The sequence below is a fragment of the Lathamus discolor genome, chromosome 3, assembly GCF_037157495.1.
Source record: "Lathamus discolor isolate bLatDis1 chromosome 3, bLatDis1.hap1, whole genome shotgun sequence".
Classification (NCBI taxonomy): domain Eukaryota; kingdom Metazoa; phylum Chordata; class Aves; order Psittaciformes; family Psittacidae; genus Lathamus; species Lathamus discolor.
Genome location: NC_088886.1, coordinates 135,052,820 through 135,074,658, shown reverse-complemented (window position 1 = coordinate 135,074,658; position 21,839 = coordinate 135,052,820). Strand labels below are relative to the sequence as shown.

The following is a 21,839-nucleotide window of genomic DNA, read 5'->3' as shown; positions in this document are numbered from 1 at the left end:
AGGTACTTCAGCTGGCTCCTATGCATAACTCACCAGCTACAAGGCATCAGACACATCAAGAAAGAAAAACATAGGTAGGTACTGAAGATTTTTTTTTAATCATTTTCATTGTAACACCCTTTAAAAAGTAACATAAGTCAGATTCTGTTATTGGTGATATCCCTGTGACATCCATGGAAGAATTCCAATTGTTTCATTGGTAGAAAGTCAATCTTCACTTTCACCTTGTAGAGTCACAGGGAACTACCCCTAGGCTTGCACACAACCTAAACCTCAGAGATTTAAATAGTAGAAAATACTATTTAGTCTTTATGGGAACAAATTACAACCAGATAGAATAAAACTGCAACGCAGTTACAGGTCTAAAATGGTGCTTTGCACTTTACCATATCCTGGCCTTCCTATAGTTTGTGGCAGACATGGTACAAAAGTATTTTCTATAAATGCTCACAGTCATAATCTGTAAACACAAGTTATAACAAATTTAATAGCGACAGAGTCAATACAGATTAGGAATGTTCACCATTCTTAAACACCATATACATTATGAATATATATACTGTATCTTTTCAACTGATTCCATTCTCAGGCTCACCATATTACCACAGTCGTAACATTTTATTAATTTATATGAAAAATACTTCACTAAGAAAGTAGACAAACTGCACAGAAATAGTACAAGTGTCATGTGCATAGCTTAAAGCATTCACATATGGCTTTGTTTAAATGAAACTATTGGGGAAATGGCCCTATATAGACCTATGGTTACACAACCGACATAATGTAAACTGCTTCACATCTTTCAGGCACTTGCTAACAATAGTGTTCAATCCCTGAAAAGCAAAATCAAAAGTTAACAAGTGAAAATAACAAAAATCCCAGGATAACAGCTGTGTGTAGTTGAAAAGATTTTAAAAATTGGTTTTAGTAGTGCATGCACAGAACTGAAAAACCGGGGCGGGGGGGGGGGGGGGGGGGAGGGCAATTTCTGTGCAAGAATTATAACCAATAATTGAAAGGTATAAAAATATTTACATATTTAGGGTTTTTTAAATATATACAGAATAAAAGCCCTGAAAACTCATTCTATCGAATAAAAATATAGGACATGATAGTAGTAACAAAAAATAATATATTTTTATGGAATTGTATTTGCAGTTAGTTACAAGTTATCTAAACCACAAATCTCCTTGATCTGTCTCAAAGCTTGATGGCAACAGAGAATCTGCGCTTCCCTTTAAAACACAAGGACTCTGCATCTTTTCTAAACTTCAGTTACAATACTGAAATATAAAACGAAATTACTTATGTATCCTAGTTCAGTTGATTCTCTTTTAAAAAATCTGTAATGTATGATATTTAGATTTTATTTTCTTCACTGGTCATCATTACATTAATGAATTCCAGTCTCTAGTAGCCTCCATCAAATGCCTCTGTCCATGTCCTACCCAATTATCCTGATTGTCAAATATTCTACCACAAAACCAGCAGCTAAACTTAGCTTTCAAGGTATTATCAGAGGTAGTTTTTACAATCTGGTAATTGTTTTTGCTAGTCTTTTTCAGTGTCAATTTTAAGACAAACCTTTCTTTTACAGGGCTAATAGGTTTTATTGTCCTGTGCCTCTTTTGAGAAAGATCATCAGTAGTTCTGTCCAAAGGACTGCAGAAAGCTGGCTGCAAAAGCGCTTCAATAGTTCTTTTTGACAATGAAACCTTAAGAACATGTCCCTTAAATTTAGCAATGGTTTTCATTAAATTTACAACTTCAGGAACATCTGCATCAGGATGGTTAAGCACAACAACTGGTTGATTTCTCCGGGGGCATTTTACAAGCTGTTTAGAGTTAAAAGGAAGTAATTTCAAAGTCCTCACAGTTTCTTTTGATGCCCTCAGTCTGTAAGGGACACCTGATTCACTAATAACTTCCACCTGATTCTTTTCTTTACACTTTCTGCGCAACATTATTTTCTTTCTTGGAGGTTCTGGGCAATTATCCTTACTTTTTCGTTTGAAATTCTTTTTTCTTTGCACACCCACAGTTCTGGAACTTTTAGACCCAGTTTGTTTTAAATGAGGTTTTACTTTTGCAGTTTTGTTTCGGGTGCTCCACGTGGACTTCTGACTGCCAAAGTTATTCCTGTTGTTAGCAGTACTCTCAATAGAACCATTTTGCAACCATGTCCCTGCAGACTTAGTAGAATAAACAGGTTCTACAGGAGGTACACAACATGCTGGATTACAGCTTGCCAAATAGGCATCTGCTGGCATTAACCTACCTGGTAAGATTAAGGCATCATTAGAAGTAAGATTAGTTTGTTTCTGTGCTAGTGCAGGAGTAAGGGACTGCAAGTTATCCAACGGCAGTGAGGGCACTGAGTTGCTAACTGACTGAGTTGTACCAGCCAGTGTATCTGAAGTCTTAATTTTCAGAAAAAGCTTTTGTTGCATGGCTCCAGTTTTCTTTGGTTGACAATTTTGATAATGAGCATTGTCCTGAAAAACACTATGTTTATGAACTACAGGCTTGTTTGGTGTCACACATTTCAGAAGAACTGCCTGTTGTACATCAGGCAAAAGTGCATAAACATGTTGTTTCTGTTTAATTTCCTGTTGGTTTACTGACTCCAAGGTACAGTTGACAGCATCCTGATGCTCTGGTAACACCTTCACAGAAGAAATTCCTCTCAGATTCGACTCCGATGAGTCTGCAATTACAAGAGGTCCTTTGAATGGCATGCTACTCAACGAGTCATTTGCTGTACTACATGCTCTCCCATTACAGGAGCTTCTCATGCTTCTGAAACTGTCATTTTTCCCCTCCAGTTCTGAAGCTGGCATGGTTATTTTACCATATTCTCCAGATGCAACACTCCCTAAAACCTGAGAACTATCACTAGGTACATTTGCAACCGCTCCAATTGCCCTGCTTAAAGCCAAAATCATTCCAGGTCCCTTATTTAAAACAAAAGATGCTGGAACACCTTTAGTCACATGCCCATCTGACGAACTGGTTGATGGAAGAGACTTTCCTGAAACCACCCGTAGTCCAGGCTGGTTAGCAAGGTGCAAAGGAACAAAAAATCTTGATGAAGGGGACTGAACTAAAAGGGGTTTCTTCTGTTCCTGAAGAACTGGTGACAAGCTGCAAGGATTTGGGGTTGTAGACAGTATTTTATCTTTTCCTAATTGCTGTGTTACAATTGTATCTGTAGGAGTCTTTAGCAATGTACCAGCACCTGGAGTTCTGGATAATTTATCCATTCCCTGTGAAGAATACGATGTTCTGGGTGTCTGTTTTTCTCTCCCACAATGCGTACCTTCATTTGTGCTACATCTTGCATTCAACTCTCTCTTACATAAATGAAAGTCTACATTAGGAGGAGGCCTCTGAAAAACACATGAAGTTGCAGAGCTTTTTAAATGGGTAAAGGTTTTATTCTCTGTCTCATGACCAGAAAGCAGCTTGTCAGAATGAAGTTTTATGCAGTTATTCGATTTGCTGTGGGATTCTTGTTGAGTAGTTGCTTTCACTTTTAACACATCTTGAAGTAATTGGTTTATTTCAGGCGATAAATAATTAGCTGCCTGTTCACTCTGCAATGAGAAGACAGATGTGATTTTAGGCATTAAGACCGAGTTAACACAATCAGAAGCATTTTCTTGGAATTTTTCAGCTACATTCTTAAAGCCTTGATGGTTGCTAGCATCCAAATACTGCTGGCCATTATGCTCGTTCGCCATAAAACACTCGCTATCAACACCACATTTAGACTGGCTTTTAGAAGACACAGAGTTATTCTTAGTGTTTATGTGTCCATAAGTTTTATTAGTATTTGATTGGATTGATACAGCTTTCTCTGGTTTTAAGACTTTCATTGACTCCACATATGAAGATGCAGATTTACTTCTACTCTTCTGAAAAGGAAACGTTTTGCTATATATAAATTCTTTGTATCTGTCTTCTGCTGACATCCAAATGCTACACGGATCATCTGAAGTGTCCATTTTGGAATAGTTGTGAAAAGACAGCAATCTTTCATTAGAAGAATCCACTGAATTTGAATAATAGAGATTGTTGGTTCCATTACTATTATTCAGGCCACCATTTTGTATTTTCAGTTTAGGAAAGAAGGGCATTTTCATAGGGTCATAGTGAAGCATATTTGTAATAGTGGGTGGCAATACCTGAGGATGATTTGGAGGACTATAGCCTCCCCAGGAGATATTACTTCGAGTTCCAGCTTTTGTCACCTCACCACATGGAGGTACAGTTGAGCCCAGCTTCATTGGCAAATAATTCATACTTTTTCCTACAGCTACATTAGAAGGTGCTACAGCTTGAGAAACACTCCTATCATACAATAAGGACTTACTTTGTTTTCCCACTTTCCTTTTTCCTGAATGAGAAGCAGAACAAGAAAATGGAGGGGGGGTTACTGGGTGAAGAGAACTGTTCTTTAAGGTTGACTGATCAGTTACATGCGGTACAGCACCTGAAGACAAGCCACAGGGATCAGCAGTCTGTAGCAAAGGAGTTGTAGATCCATCTTTAACAGGATCAGCTTTCTGACCCAACAAATGTACATTTTGCTTACTCGTAGGTAACAACTTTATAACGATATGTTGTTTTCCATCTACCATTTTAAATCCCATAAATTTAGCACTGTAATTTGCTGGAACAGATATTTTATTGTTTTTTACCATCAATACTGTTGGCCCATGAACAGCATTTTTCAATAATCCCAGGCCGTAACTTGTTCCATCATCTGCTTTATTGTATTGTGCAGTAGTAGCAGACAGCATTCCACCTGTGACATTATGCTTTCCTGTATACATAATTTGATCTTTTTGTTCATCTGTTTCCACACTTCTCATACATTGGTTCAGCTCCTCATCTTTTGTTTGAATTTTATTCACACTTGTTAGCACTTGTGCACTGTTTTCTCCAATTTTGTCACTTTCACTGTTTATTTCTTTCCGTCTCCAGAGTGGTTTTTTTGATGCTCCCATTTTATACCTTCTTAACACAAGCTTCAGTCCTTCTGGAGTCTTCACTATTCTTTTTTCACATTTCTCCTTTTCCAGTTTTTCTTTTGCATATAAGTGGTCTCTGTGCAAACCTATGATGTGTTTTAAAAGATAATCTTTCCGAGGTGTCCTGTAACTGCAATACTGACAACCAAAAGGAAACATTCTGGTATGAACAAGATGATGTTCCTGGAACTCCTCTTTTGTAAAGCTTATGTGATGACATTCTCCACATTTATATGGAATCTCATTATGTCTATGAATGTGCTGAACAAATGTCCCCACATCCCGGGTAGAAAACCCACATTTTTCACATTGAAAGTGACCATTTGCGCAATGCTTTGATGTGAAGTGTTTTGTCAAATCCAACAAAGTGTAAATACGCTCATCATTACAGAGCTCACATTTTACTAAAGTGCTACGATGGGTGCGCCTATGCTGTTTAAATGACTGGAAGTCATTGGCCGAGAAGTTACACATCTCACAAGGATACAAAGGCAACTCGCCATAGTGTAACAGCTGAAAATGTTTCTGCAGATCATTTGGGCTGTATCTGATGTTATCCTTGCACTTCGTACAAGTGAAATTCAGTATTTTTGCTGCAGTTTTCAATCCTTCTTCAAATGGCACTTCTGGTTTATTTTGCAAGTTGTTTCCCTCTGAACAATTGGGATTGCTTCCATTTATTTTCTCCAGACTTAGGGACTTTCTTGCAGTTTGCTGCTTACACTGAAAGAGTCTTCTAAATCTATCAACTTCATGTTTCAGTAATACTTCATTTGGAATGTTCACCTTGGGTAAATCAATTTTCACATTTTTTAGTTCATAAGCAACATTGACATCTAAAATTGCTGATTGAGTTACCATACCTAAAGGATCATTCACCAAATGATCCTTTTTTTTCAAAGGATCCGTTTTTCCCAAAGTAGTATCTGTAGAAAAATTCTTCGTAGCATTAGGTTTTAACAAAATAATTTGCTTTTTATCACAAAACAACTGTTCCTTTTCAGATGGCATGATTTTAGGTTTTTCTTTTCTTTAAATGATTTCTTGAGATTAGACTTAGTTCCTGCAGCAAAAAAGACTACTGTGCCGAGTTATTCTCAAGGTCCTAGAACTTCCCCATTTCATTCTCCTGAAATTAGAAAACAAAGTATTACTTTTAAAACTAATGCAATTAGAATGCCCATTACAATTCATTAGTAAATACATGCCAATCTTGGAAGTTGTTGATTTTTATAATAGCATTTGAGATAAAAAAGGATGAGGCAAAAAAAGAGACATTACACTGTAACCTTTGTTTGTGTTTGGAGAGGGGTTGTTTATTGGTTTGTTGCTTGGACAGTGTGCACAAAATATACACAAATCTTAAAAAAAAAAAAAAAAAGGTTTAAAGAACAACATCTACTGAAAGATTAAAACACTGAAATTGTAGGTCATCAGATTTGGGGTTTCTCCCACACCAGGGCAGCCTGTTAGCTTAAGAAATCACAAAAGCTGCTTTTTAAAAATTAAGCTAGCATTTATTACTTATTCAGGATCTCAAGCAAATATAAATACTGTACATCCTCTGTGACACGGACCACTAACAGAACCTGGATGAAATACTAAAGCCAAATTCAGCAGGAGTTGGTATTTTTATTACTCATATTTGCTATTTTATCAAAAAGAAAAAAAAAATCTGACAAAATACCTACTTCACTAATGGAACATTATCCTTATCAACACCAGAAAACCCACCACACTCTTCTACAATGAATTTTCCACATGCCTACCTTTAGTATCACACAAGTCTGAGGTGGTAACGAGATATAAGTTAACTCTGGTTTCTCACCATATGTTCCTGGGTATAGGTTAATCTTTTCAGAACAAGTGCATGGCTGACAACAGTACTCCTCTATGGATTAAGAGGCTCAAGTAAGTATGGTCAGTATTATTGTCTTGCTACAGACTTAATGTCAGTGTTTCCATAACAGGCTACACTAATAATTTATAGCAGCTCAAGTCTATGCTTAAACACCACTCCCACATGTCAACATAAAATCGACAGAAATGCAACAGCAGTGAAAATAACCTGGATTTTGAAAAGTGATACTGAAAAGGAAGAACTCTTTCTACACTACTATGTAACACTTTACACTAAAAAGTTTTTTCCATAGTAGAAATCAGTGTCACTTTCCCCTTTACTAGAAAGTCAGTAAAGTATTAGCTGAAATCTGATCAGCAGCTCTCTGTACACTATTCTCCTGCCCACCCTGAAGCAACACAGACTTGGAACTCATTAGATCATCCTATTCACATTCAAACTGAAAAAATTATCACATCCTCTCCCTCATTGTGATGAGGTGCAAGAGCTGCTTCTAGAGCTCCAGGCCATCATAAGCATCACCACTAAAGTCTTCCAAATATTTTCACATAGTCCTGTGAGAAGGAAGTATCTAACACCAGACATGTAAATACCAGATGAAGAAAATGGAGACTGAAAAGGCCTTGTTCATGTGTCACATAGCAAGAAAAGCATTTTCCTTTTATGCTTTATTGCATTCCTTTGGAAAACATATTGGCATTTCTGCACAAGTCAAAACAGACTTAGACATTTTATACAGACTCCAATATCAAATAAATTCAGTTAACTCCTCCAGGGAAATGGTGGGCTCCCCAGCACTGGATTCAGCTGGACAGGATGCTGGGCCATCTAGTTTGTATCATGCTTTGCCAAGAAAGGTTGGACCACATGATTCCTAAGGTACTTTCCAACCTAGTATTCTATGATTCTATGATGATTCTATGAACTGTGTGCTCCAGCTATGAGACATGCAAGACATCTGACATTCAACCCTGGCCCCAGAAAACTAAGCAATCAAAACAAAGCAACAGCACCACAAACCACAAACACATAAACACACACACTCACTCCTTGGGAATCTTTCCAAACTAAAACACTTCAGAAAGGCACAACTGTATGTTACATTCCATTTTCACCAAGAGTACTACATTGTAATACTTTCTCTTGTCAATACCAAATCTCTTATTTGAACAGGAGCAAGCTGAATCCCCACATAAAAGAATAAGTAACTAGAACTTGTTTGCTTGAAGAACTTCTTTAATACAGATGCAACGCATGAATATTACAGGTTGCATGATGCAATACATCACAGAATCATAGAATTGATGGTAGCTGCCTATCATTCAGGTTAAAATGTCATAATGTTAAATACTGAAACCTAAAATATGTATGCAGTTAACACTATAAAAAACAGAAGTGGATCAAGTGCTAGAGTGAACAAGCCTCAGACTTTTAACATGAAGCCAACATGGTCCAACTGGACAACATTTCACTAAAACATTTATGTTTGGCAAAGAGTCTCAGTTGGGTATATTCAAATCTGATTGGAGATCTCATTTAACTAATTAACCACACAAATTACAATTTATATCTGTTATTATTGGGTAGCTTGCAACTATCAACAAGCACCTGCAGCACAATAAATTAAAACAGTTACTAGAAGCAACCAACTAGCAAAACAAAAATCACAGGGATCTTTAAATGTACATTATCAAAGAAGAAACCAAACTTACATATTAAGAAAAGACTTGACTTCAGTTCTTCAGCCTTTTTAACATTTTTCCACATACACAGAAGAGGTAAATATGTAAGGCTCCGAAAAGGCCACAGTCGGGAGAAATACTGAAAAAAGGTCTGGAAACAAAGGAAATAGTAAGCTGAAAAATATAAATCCTTTGCATTTTTATAGTATGCATACTTTTAATACATTGAAGACAGAGAAACTGTAAATACGTGTTATGTTCTCTCCCAAAGGACTCCACCAAAAACAACATAGACTCTAAACTAATAGGTAGGATCAAAAATCACTGGAAAACTCCTTTTAGCCTTAGCTTTGTCAACTACATCTCAGGCATTCATAGCTGGCAAGCATAAACATACGATAACTTAAAACCAAGACAGAAAGTAGTAACTGGTACCTCAAAATGGTACTTAGACTCAAAGTAACACTTAAATAAAAATTGTAATAACTTCTATAGCAAAGACCTAATTATAATTTTCTAGAAAGTTCTGCAGAAATTTGGGAGATGGACTAGTACATTAAAATAAATATCTGAAAAGAGTAAGTAGATTATAAAGCAGACACGGTGAATAGAAACCCTGGAAATACACAAGCATGCACCACAGTTAACACTCAAAACAGTTAACACAAAAAAAAAAAACACAAAAAACACAAAAGACAGACCAAAGCACTAAGCACAAGCATAAGTAACCACTTGAAGCTCTAAGCCTTAATTTTCTTCACCCAAAAAATGCTCCAGTATGTCCAATATGTTTAAAAAAAGTACACATGGAGGAAAGTTTTTGCTATATACTTTAGTGAGAAATGATAGATAGGAGTAAGACACTCTTAAGTTAGTTATCTTTTACTTCTTTTGTTTTTCCACTTAGAACAGGCGAAAAAAAAACCAAAAACAAAAAAATTGAATTCCATAGACATGCCCAGGCAGGCAGCATTTTGGAGATTTCTATAAAAATTGTCTACATTTACTTATTAAAAAAGAACAAACCAAGAAACAAAACAAGCCAAACCAAACTATGCTCAATTATTATCCATGCTCGTCCCATCCTACGTGTCTGCAAATCTAGAGTGGTTTGCATCTCTACAAAGCCACGGACACATGCAGGAACTTACAGAACTCGACTGTCAGAAACCCACAGAGCCGCTGCTTCTGACGCTCAGATAGAATCTATCTGACGCAGCAAAACGCTGCTTTTGTAAAAATAAAACATAAAGTAAAAACAAAGTACCAAATCCCTCTCAAAGCTAACGAACACAGGCACCCATGCCACACAGACAACTTGCCGTTTACAAGACCGGCAGCTCAAGGCTCCAGTGACTCACGGCCACTGCTACAACCTACCTACAGACAGCCGCTTCCTCAGCCCACACCTGCGATGCCGAGCTCGCTGGCCGGCTACCCAAAGGGGGCTCCCGGCCCCGCCGCTAACAAGCAGCGTCCCACAGGCGCTGCCGGGGCTTGTCGAGGTGCCGGACCAGAGAGCGAGCTGTGCCCCGGTGACCCGCGATGTGGACGCAGGGACGAGCAGGGACAAAAGGCGAAACGGCAGGAGACGCCGAAACGGCGGGGGAGCCCCCGGGGCTGACACCGCCTCAGGGCGGTGTCGCGGGCTCGAGCCGAAATCGCCGGCAGCACCAGGCACTCCCCAAAATTTAGGGTGGGGGCGAGCGGGGAGCCTGCCCTTCCCAGCTCCTCCACAGAACGCACCCGGCTCCTCGGGCAGCGCCGCCGCTGCCCCCAGCCGCCAGCTGCGGGGCGCTCTCAGGGCCCCAGGGGTGCCGCCACACCTCGCCCGTCCGCGCGTAGCCCGGCGGAGGAATACGGCACCACAGGCCGCCCGGCGAGGGCCACGAGACACTGTCACCCACTCGCCAGCGCGGCCGGGCGCTGCCCGCCGTCCCCGGCCGCCGCCCCGCCGGACCCAGCCGCCCCACGAACTTGGGAGGCGGAGGGCACGGACTACTTAACAGCTCAGCCCTACCACAGGGCGACTTCCTGCCCCGCCGCGGGTGGCTCTTCTTGCCGCTCCCCTCGGCCGCAGCTTCGCGGCGGGCCCCCCACTCCCCCACCCTGCGGAGATCCCCCTTCCCCAGCCGGCGCCTCTCGGCAGAGTTACCTCGCCCCTCGCCATAGGCCGTCGAGCCGCTGTTGGCGGCCATAACAGCTTCCATCCGGGGACTGTGGGGCTGCGAGCACAGCAGCAGGGGCGGCCGTGGCGGAGGGATATCCGTTCACCTGGGGAGACGGACGGCGGCCGATGAGGTCCAGGGCAGGAGAGTGCGCGGGGTGGGAGGAGGGCGGGGCCGGCCGGCCCAGGGGTAGGCGAGGCGGTGGTACGCGGAAGACTCCGCGCCCCGTCGGTCCTTTTCCTCTTTCTCCTCATCCTCCTTCCGCCACTTGGATGTGGTCGTGGGGCTGCGAGCGGGGGGAGGGCACGACGCCGAGCCGAGGCCTCCCGCACCCCTCCCCCGGGGCTGCCGCGGCCTGGCCCTGGCTAAGGCCTATTGCCAGGCGAAGAACCTACCGCCGGGCCGGGCCCACATGGCAGGGCATAGGTACACCGTCGGCGCAGCCGCCGTCGATACCTTTCAGTGGATTTGTGCTTCCACCGCCCCCCGGTCCGCGTGGTCCAATGGCCATTAACGGCGCTGTCGGGGATAGCTGATGGCCCATCATAGAACACAGGTCCTCGCCTAGGGGGTTGTGGTCCTGAAACTGGTGAGCTGTATTAATGCAGCATACAGGGCTATCTGTGGAAGATGGCAGCAATCAAAGCGTTCAGAACATTTCACGTGGATTACATTGGTTCATGTGTTTTCACAGCTCAAAACAACAAAGAGCTGAAAATCACTACAAATTAAATGCTTGCGTTGTTAAAGTATCAAATATCATTGCTGCTTAGAGCAGGGATAAACTAGGCTTCTTAGTAGTAGTGTGCTCTTCACATTTGTGCCAAGTTTCAACGCACGTGGAAGATCACCGAAAGTAAGATTGCCAGAGAATATGAAGGTATATGAGAAGTAGAAACTACAAATGTACCGTGGCCAAAAATAAGGGACAAACGTCCATAACAGCGATAGACTATAGAGGGGAACTGTGAGTGAAGAGATCATTGAAAAGGGAAGCCTCTCTCCACTTACGAAATAGCATTCAATAATCAAAGGCAAAGAGTAAAAAGATTTGTTTCCAAAGGAAAAACCTCGAACTAACTCACGAGCAATTCAGCTGAGTCCGCTAACTTTTTTTCCGGAAACCTTGTTACATCTTAAAGTTGCAACAAAGTTTAAAAGCCAGACTTTTTATACAGTTTAAAGTGAGACCGAGGAGGACTGTTGCTGTCTTTCTAGAGTGTGTGTCCTTGTGATAGGGATCCATTAAACATAAGCATATTTTTAATTCCTTATTCAAACTGACATCTTATTTCTCTTGTGTCCTGAACTGTAAAAGAAATTTAATAGAAGTCATTTTGGGATGGGTTTTTTGGCCCTAAAGAATATCTTCAGGAAAAGAATTATATCATTGATAGTTTTGCTACACCCAAATGAAAACATCTGTGCCAAAAGCAAGCAGAGAAATGTACTGGTTTGCACGCAAATCTTCAAATTCTCCTGGCTTCAAATTCAGTATGTTTTCTAAATGGTCAGAAGTGGAGATTGTACATACATACCCATAGTGTTTTGGAGAATCTGAAAACTAACTGCAAGGGAAGAACAAAAAAAAAAAAAAAAAAAAAAAAAGAAAGAAAAGAGAAATGGCATATCTGGCTGCAGCCCTGAAGTCAGTAAAGATAACAGAAAATAGTTAGCCATGAAAATCTTCAGTCTGACAAGCATCTATAGTATCAGATTTGTGTTAGAATGCTGGTGTTCCTAACCTGAAATTAAAATCTACATCATATTGTCACCTATTCATCCCAACAGATTTGTGTATAAAGATAGAAACAAATATTTTATCTGTGTTTTTTACCACTTTGTAATTCAAATTTAGAACACATATGGATGTCAAGCACAACACAGAAAAACCTGCGAGATAACACCAGGAGAAAGAAAGAAGAAAGGCTAATGTCTAATTTATCATGTACATTGAGATTCTTTGTAGCACAGCAGAAATCCAAAAGGGTGATGTCAAAACACAGTTCTAACAATAAATTTGTATTATGATTAAGATTTGTAAAAAATGTGCCAATCACATGAAAAAATGACAATGTGCAAATCCACCAGAAAGGCTGACATTGTGTAGTAGCCTCTCCCAAAATTCACTAAACAGCTCTTCAGGCATGAGACTCAGCGTTCACAAAAATGCTCCCCAAAATGTCTAACAGCCTACAATTTTCCCATTTTGCAGTACTAGGAACCCCTTATGAACTCTCCTGCCTCAAAGATCTTTTTGAATCCACACACCCTCCACTGAAGAGCGGACCAATGAATGCAACGACTGCCATCCTACCATGCTCAGAGTAGAAACTAAACCAAAAGCCATCATGGAAATGCAAGTAAGACCAGTCTTCTCACGTGGTTCAGAAGTGAGTGCACAGAACTGGAGAGAGTGCACATTTTCTGAGTATCCTGATGCTGGCAGTTGACCCACATGTGGCATCAGGCATGAACTGAGACAAAGCACATGTATATCAACTTAGATATTTGAAGTATTAGAATATAATTTCTTTAAAATGGCATCACACACTGTTCTATTTCAGGACTCCTTCTAGGATCAACGGATGCTGCATGAGGACTAGAATATCTTTGTATTCTTTTTCATAAAAATAGATCACACACATGATACATATGGATAGGCATGATATGTACATATCACTCTTAAATTCCCACATTCTTAAACATCAAGGACTGAATCCTCATAATACTTCAGTCCTTCATTCTTTTTCAGAAGATAAATTGAATTTGGTCCACTTTACTGTTTGAAATCCTGTGAAAGAGATGTTTAACTGTAAGAAAGTCTGTGTTCTGTGAAACAGGAAGTATCCCACAGCAGTTCTTACTTTTCACCTCAAAAAATGGCTCTGACATCTGCAGTAACTTTTTTTTCCCCCTGAAGTGTTGGCTACTGTCTCAAGAAACATATGTAAGCTGTGTCGTATTTTGGAAGCTTTAAAGGTACTTGTACTGTCCCAGTGCTCATTATATGGTATTATTCTGTGCATCTGACATAGCAAACAATGACAGGACTTCCCATTACATATGTCATTAGTGTTAGCATGTTATAATCTGGTAGTGCAATTAAGTGCAAATAAATAGCCTTCATAATCTGATTTTCATCATTGTTGCTATTAGTTCTGCATATATGGTGTTTTAAAATAGAAAACTCAATGCTTTCCTTAAATAGATGGTTGTCTCACAAATAAAAGGAGTACTGCATCTGTGGTTTCATTTAGATATCCAGTTTATTTATGGATAGTGGGGTGGATTGGATCAATTTATTGCATAATCTGTTGGTCTGTCAGAGATTACTTCTATCAGAAATAAATCTATACCAAATTGGAACTGACATGAGGATTTTCTCATAAATTCTCTGAAAAAAAAAAAAATAAAGATAATTTAATTTTTGAAAGTCAATGCTAAGGCAAATTCCAAGAACAGGCAACAGAATAAAGCTAAGGAACTCTTAATTTTTTAAAGGAAACCACTTCTTTTTAAGGTGAAGTTGCTCACGAATTTACCTGAAATAAATGAGTTCAATCACAGACATGAGAGAGCTTCTTCGTGAGTTAGAAACTATAATGAAGTATTACTGTTAGCATGTTCCACTTTATATTACAAACTGGAAATACCTGGCTAAAAGTGAAAACCTTATTTCAGTTAGTTCTTTTATGAGCTAGTCATGTTGATACATGTAGGAGAAATAGACAAATCTCAAACAGTTTTTTGATCTATGACAGCTTTAATCTTGGTTCTGTCCCATTCTTTGTTCAATCTAACATGAATTTAAATTAGTTTCTGTTTCTACAGATGTTACCAATGCTGTAGATGTCTTCTTTTGAACTTTTATTCCTGCAATTTTAATAGTTATGGTTTAGAGAGCTCCAAGACTAATCGGCACCATGAAATCCACAAAGAAAAATTACTGACTTCTTTTGCTATTTCACAGTGCAGATTTGCAGGTAAAGCCATAATGAGAATTCAGTGTGCTTCTGATATTAATGATACCATTAGGTGTCAGCATTAATACTGCTATGTTTATAAGATAATATATTGTGAAAAGGAAGCCTTACCATTATACATTTCAACTATTTTAACTAATGAAACAAAACCAGGCGATTTACAGAGTAAATAGAGTAAAACAGAGAGTAAAAATTAAGGTGTTTATTTTACCTTTACAGTGATGTATAGGCAACCATACATTGCAAAATAGTTGCTCATCAAAGCCAATGATCTAATGTATAGGGAACTGGTTAAAAAGGCAATTCTCTTATTTTCACACTGTACTGATGTTTTATGTCAGAGAAAGAAATATGGGACTTCTCTTAAGATCGTGAAGCAGCTCATTCATCTAAGCATTGTTTGAAGTACACTGTACTTTTTGAAAGAAATTAAGTCTACCTAGCCAATGTATTATTTATTTTGGTGACTAGCACAGTTTGGAGCTTTCTGTAAGCAGATCAATATGGAAATAATAGATTAGAAGAATGAACTCAAAAGGGCCCACCAAAAAGCTTTTATGTAAGAACACATTAGTAAATGAAGAATATCAGTAGATGAAGAACAATACAGAAGGTTCAGTTAGCACCTTTAAAGCGGTGAACTGGTACGGAACAGGATAAAATAGATGTATTTTCTTTTAATCCTCCATTTATATTATGTTGTTTATCTGTAAAATTACACAAACTATTTAAAGGTCATTACAAGAATTTGAAACAACCATCTAGCAGTAAGGCTTTTTGTTGGTGTCACAACAGGTTTTTTCTAACTCCTATGAACCAAATATTCTTGAAAGAAATAGCAGAGGCATCTCAATTCTTTTTCACTTTTAGTTAAAAGACTGTCCTCCTAGGCAGTTTGCCTGCGAAGGCTAAATAAGGTCTGTCAATTCCTAAACTTAATTTTCATTCATTTAAGTATGTTTAATCACTGGTTCCTTCTTTCATGGATCTCCAGCCTCTGCTACTGGTGATATTACTCACTCAGTATATCACGAAGACATCTCTTTTTATATACTTTTCATGACCATATTCAGAACTTGCCATCTTCTGGAAAAACAGATAATCACTTGAGCTGTTTTGGTGATACTAAGCAGTAGCTATAGCTGCCAAGCAGTACATAAGAATATGGTTTTTAATCTCATTACAAACCAGCCAGTAAAGAAATATAAATTAATTACATTTTATAAAGTATATATAATATATACTTATATATATATATGCTTATATATATTATATATAATATACTTAATATTATACTTAATATACTTAATAATAAATGCATTAAATGCTGAAATAGACAAATGCATGTGATTACATTTTACTTACTGTTACTAAAAGCCACAAAGTGATTCAGAATTTTATCTGCTATATGTGAGGAATGATTTAGCCCACATCTTAAGAAAAATATCAGAAACAGGAACTCTTCCAGAAAATCTGTGCAACCAATAGATGAGCAAGGTATAACATGAGCACTCAGAGGTCGAACCACAGGAGAAAACCTGTAAAAACAGACTTGTGGAGGTTTCTGCATTAGAACTCTTCTGTATGGAATGTGTGAAAGACTCTCTTAAATTATCTCAAAGTGTCAGTAGAAAAGGCTGTAGAACAACAAAATGAACAGTAGCAAAGTCAGTAACACCAGACCTAGAGCTAGGAGTTCTTGTGAAATAAAGGAAGAAATGGCTGCATGATTACATCTGAAGTGTAACTTTTCACTTAAAACTGATTCAATGCCAAAAGAATAGAAGGTGACACATGGGACACCCCAATTTTTTACAGAGTTTATGAGATGAACCAAAGACCTATTAACTAGTAACTCTTATGCCCATACAGAGCAAGGTGATAGAAACTCAGAAAAAAACCTCACCAAACACAGAATACAGGAATACATGGATTTATTGTATAGTATTTTGTAAAGCTTATTTCTTGGAAAATACCAGGAAGTCCCAAAAAATTCTTTGTTAAAGCCTGCACTGCTCAGTATATTCATGTTACAGAAGGGCAAAATAGCACCATGCCAGAGTTTGATGAAGACAGTAAGCTTTTCAAGTCACAATTTTCTGCAAAGAGCTGTAGACAGTGTTCATGATGCTGAAGAACTGGGCAATAAACTAGTAGATGAAATTCAGTACCATATCACAAAAAGTAATAGTAATTTTATATAGAAAATAACAGGCCTCAAAATGGCAAACAGCACACAGAAAAAGTACCTTTGAGATGTGACAGATGTTGATATGAAAACAGTGTCTGTATGCCCAGTAATAGCTGTAAAAGCAAACAGAATGTTAAGAACCAGTAGAAAAGGAGTAGAAAACAAAACAGTAAACATAACAGTGTTGCTACAGAAAATCTTGTTAGGGATGTGTTCTGGCTTCCCTATCTCAGTCACAAAACCAGGAGAATTACAAAGAAGGAGCCCAAACACATGGAATGACTTTATTAGAAGAATAAACTTAGACTTCTCATAAAGAGGGATAGCTTAAGACCTGGTACAATAGAAGTGATATGAAGGAAGTGAGCAAAAGATGACTGCTCCCCATTTCTTATAGTAAAGGAATTAGAAAACATAAAATTATCGTCAAACAAGTAAATGGGGTGCTATTTGCAATTAAGGTTTAAATTAGGGAACATACTCTTGAAAGAAATGAAGGATACCAAGAATTTACATGAATTTTAAAAGGTATAAGATGAATTCACAGAAGAAAAAAATAAATATTAAAGTGAAAGGTACAATCTCTAAATCAAGAAGACCCTAAGATTCAGATTGCTGTGCACTGGAAGAGCAAGCTGGGAAAACAACAGCATTTGTCCTCCTCTTCTACAGCTCTGTTGGAATCTGCTTTTGGCCGGATGATGCTCTGCTGAATAGACTGCTCATCAGTTCCCTCTGTTAATTATTATGATACACCCACCTGATGGACACAACCAGTTAAGAGGCCCTATTATAACTGGCTATCCTACATAAACTTATTCTCAGCACAGCTTTTTCAAGTACAATTTCTCATCGCTTGCATACAAAGAGTCTGTCGTATGAATGAGGAAACATTCTCAGAAAGTTATTGAATCATTTTTGGAAACTTGTGGAGAAAGCATCTCCTTGCCTTCCCATTAGTTGAAATGAGTAAGAGACGATTATGATTATGATTATTACTATTATTACGGCATGGAAGCTGCAGATGGAAGAGGCATTCTTAGAAATGTCTAAACAAATTTTAAAAAAATTTACTGCAGTATGTACAGCTCTACCACATGTAACTTGATGAGTAACAATCTGCTGATAGATGAGGTTCACCCTCATGAGTAGCTTGCTTTGGTACTGGAACTAGAAATTCTACATATCTGTCAGTTGATTAGACAGTACTAAAGCCACTGTCCTTGGAGTATATCTCAGTCTCCTGAAAAATAAAGCTTGCATGGTTAAGTGAAGTGAAGACCAGATCTGGCTCACAATTTGCATCTTCATCATTAGGAGCAGTCATGGCTGAAACAAGGTCAGGAGGGCCAACTTAAAGCAGAAACTAGGGCTGGAAAAGAAAGAGGCAAGAGCTAGGATCTAAGGCTGAACAGATCAGGGGCAGGAAGTAGCACTTAGGAAGAAGAATGAGGACAAGGTCTAGAAAGCAGAAAATTAGACCAGAATTTTAGACAGGATCCAACATTCAAGAGCAAGAATCTGGAGCATAACTTAAAGGCATTCAGGCACCTAGAGCATCCTGTCCCATCTTCCATATATCAAGGCAGGTTATACCAATCAGCTGACTCAGAGATGAGGCCATTGCCATTTGGAAAACTAGCTATGGCGAGATGACTAAGAAAGAGATGCCTGGACTGACCTTGGGAGACATCTTGACTTTGCAGCTTTCAGTGACAGCTGAGCTTGCAGGATGTGTTGTGCGACGCAAGCAGCTTCCTCACCAGCAGATACTGATGAAGGACCCCAACACCCTTTTTATTTTTGTAGTGAAGCAACATGTGAGCAGTGAGCTGGAACTCAATTGCCCAGATGAGACTAGAGAGATTGGCAAACCCAGAAAAGCTTGAATCAAAGCAAATTGCAATAATCTGTAAATGCACAGAGATGCTTAGAAAACAAGACAATCCTCAAGCCTTTCTCAAAATGGGGAAGATTTTACTGTTGGTTGCAACCATACTAGAAACCACACACCGTTGCACATATTGTATTTATGATGCAACATTACAAAATACATCCTGAGCACTGGTCTTGTTTTCTTTAGCAATGTGGATACCAATTTCCCTTTTGGAAGGTACAAATACACAAACTGAAATATTCTAAATCACAAAGTTGTTCTGTGCCATAACAATATTCGTAGCATTATGTATTCCATAACACTGTATCTTCTGTTCGTTTTTCATTTCTAATAGTCACAAGTATCTATCAGTAGAGCCCTCTTGCGAATTTTTACCACCTCGGTGCAGATGTCCGTACCTGCACACTTCAGGTCAGATCATTTAACCTCTCTGCCTCACTTTGTGCATCAGTTGGAGTGAAAGTGTACACTCATGAGGGTCCAAAAAGAATTCGTTCTTTATAAGACTATTTTTTTCTGCAACAAGTGCTATTATATTAGCTTAAGTCTTTCTTTGTCTCACTCTATAGACCAGCAGGGTTGTATTTTCTTCAATATCTGTTAGGAAATTCTTGAGTTTCTTCTTCAAGGGCTGTGTGACATTTTTCTCATGAATATCGACATGGCTTCCTGCACTTTAATCTCAGATACATACATACACTTCAAACCAAAATCCAATGGGAGAAGTAAACAACATTCAGTTATGAGTGCTTGCTTCCTGCAGAATTCTGTGGAAATTGTGGAAGCATCCCTGAGTAGAATTGGACATTACTTGTTTCCTCTCTGCTGTTTGAACAATAACTTCCATTCCAGTCACTGCTGATAAACCTCTCCTAACAAAATCCCTACCAACCTTCAGTATAATGGGAAACTAAAACTCCTTTCTTTTACTCAGATACCTTTGTAATTTTTTGTGTGTTGGCTATGCCACCACATGCTGAATTTTATCTGGATTTCTAGAAATAGCTCTGAAAAAGTCTACAGCTGATACAAAATCTCATCGTGGTATCAAGTTAGACGCTGACAGAAATCTCTCCAGTTTTATCCAATTTTAATGTTTAATTGTCTCCTTACAGGGTTTCGAATGGATTTTAAAGCATTAATGTTAGACTAAAATTTAATAATCTGATTGTTTAATATAGTCAACAGTTCTCAAATTGTGTGCTGTCTTATATTTTGAATCTTTAGCTAGCACATCCCCTCCTGCACTTCAGGTCTGCCAAAGACAGCAGCACAACAGAAGATTCTCTGCATACCCCACAACTATGTCTTTGCTTTTAATTATCTATAATCACACTGCAAATGAGTCCCACTTCCATATTAATCTGTGGCACTTTTGCTGAGATTATTAATATCAAGCGGTAACTTTTAGAGAGTGGAGACAGAACTCCCCTTATGCAGGAGCCCAGGCCATGTGGTAATGGGCTAACTTTGAAGTAGGAGCCTACCCTGGAAAACCCTTTGTATACCATCCTCAATCCCTTGATAAGATATATAGTTTCTTTTTAGGTATTGCAAAAGGTGTACTGCAGACAGCAGGTGCCAGGTTGCCTTTTAATTGTGCCCCATGGTTTTGGATTTCACTGCCTAATGGCAGGAGATCAGCTACACTACGATGATGTAGTTTAACAACAGGCTTAATAAAGGCATTTTTGTTTTTCTGGCTCCTTAATCCATGGGATATGTGTTAGTTAATATTTTATGTCTGTGCCCCACGAGGCTTTCCGAGCAGTTCTCCAGACTTGTGCATTGTACCTATTCTTGTTTACAGAAACAGAGCAGACTACTGGCCTGAACATGTGTGTTCGTTTGTAATGAAGTGTCTTTCTATTGGGGAAACTAAGTGTTTAATTAAAACCAGATGGCACTATAAACTGTTTCACACTCCATAATACTGACTGTGGTTTTCAGTTAGAGATACAGAAAATCAGGGGGTTTCCTCATCTTAACTAAAAACTCTGTTGCTGATATTCCTCTCAGAGATGGAGTACTCCATCCCACACAGGAGGTGAGTAAAACAACTACAGTATAAAAATTTTATAAACCCAAATGCTGCAGTATCTGCATCACAGAGAGTTTTACAGATAAACAATGTGATAACCTTATTACCGTTTCTGCATTGCCAGTCAGCCAATTTCTTTGAGTGATAATAAAGGTAAATACAGACTCCAAAAAGTTCAGGAAATATCATGCTCCTCAGTAGCCTCTGTATTGAGAGTCGACAAGGGAGAGTGGCCAGATGTGCAGTTTTGAGAATATAGGAGATCAAGAAGTACAACATTGCTGCTAAAGTGACAGCTCCCATAAGCAAAATCCAGTCTTATTTTTTCCATTTCAGTAGTGAGTTAGTTTAGAATGAATGCTGTTTCATTCTTTTCCATGTCATGAAATCTGCTCCCGCAAATTTAGTGACTTTGCCCAGAACATTGCTTTTGTAAATCTACAAATATGAACTCATTAGGTATTTGCAGAAAGAGACTACAGTGATTAATAAAGCAAAAGATTAGGAGCAAGGACAATCTGGGTCTTAATCCCAGCTGAGCCACTTACGGTGTACCCTTGAGGAAGTTACTTGACCTTCATGTTTCTCAGCAAACTCTGCTGTAAATTGGATGCCAGCTGGACCTCAGAGAATACCAGACACGTCTGCTGAACTCCTCTCAATTAGCAATGTTAGAATAATGGTGAGCAGGCTTGCATTATGATTGTGGGGTACTATGCCTATAAATACAGTCAAGGATTAATGACCCCCCTTCTCTTTCCTGGCAGGGCTAAACTGATGTTAAAAGGTGGCCTACACACTACACATCCAGTTCAACTGTTGGCTATATCATAAATGAAGATAATTGCAGATGCGAAGCAACTAGAGTCTAATAAGTATTCCAGCTGTTCCCTTCCACCCATTATACTCCTGCACTTCCAGCAAGGACATTTCGTCAGATTATCTGATTAGAAAGATAAGATTTATAGGGCCAGACT

The 21,839-nt window shown here is 38.9% G+C and overlaps 1 protein-coding gene across 3 annotated transcripts; it reads right to left on the bottom strand.

Annotated features, from left to right (window-relative positions):
• Window positions 1–79: 79 nt before the first annotated feature.
• Window positions 80–10,872, bottom strand: ZNF518A (zinc finger protein 518A). Of its 3 annotated transcripts, none has more exons than XM_065671956.1 (3): window positions 10,735–10,872; window positions 8,610–8,730; window positions 80–6,165 (listed from the first exon to the last, which is right to left on the bottom strand). In XM_065671956.1, the coding sequence occupies exon 3, from the start codon at window positions 6,045–6,047 to the stop codon at window positions 1,389–1,391; it is 4,659 nt and encodes a 1,552-aa protein (XP_065528028.1). In that variant the 5' UTR covers window positions 6,048–6,165; window positions 8,610–8,730; window positions 10,735–10,872; the 3' UTR covers window positions 80–1,388. The 3 variants fall into 3 exon arrangements, with proteins under 3 accessions (XP_065528028.1, XP_065528030.1, XP_065528029.1); XM_065671958.1 differs by lacking the exon at window positions 10,735–10,872 and adding an exon at window positions 10,326–10,614; XM_065671957.1 differs by lacking the exon at window positions 10,735–10,872 and adding an exon at window positions 9,960–10,257.
• Window positions 10,873–21,839: the final 10,967 nt, after the last annotated feature.

Excerpts from the sequence above, each read along its gene's own strand:
- ZNF518A (XM_065671956.1), bottom strand. The coding sequence starts at position 6,047 with ATGCCATCTGAAAAGGAACAGTTGTTTTGTGATAAAAAGCAAATTATT.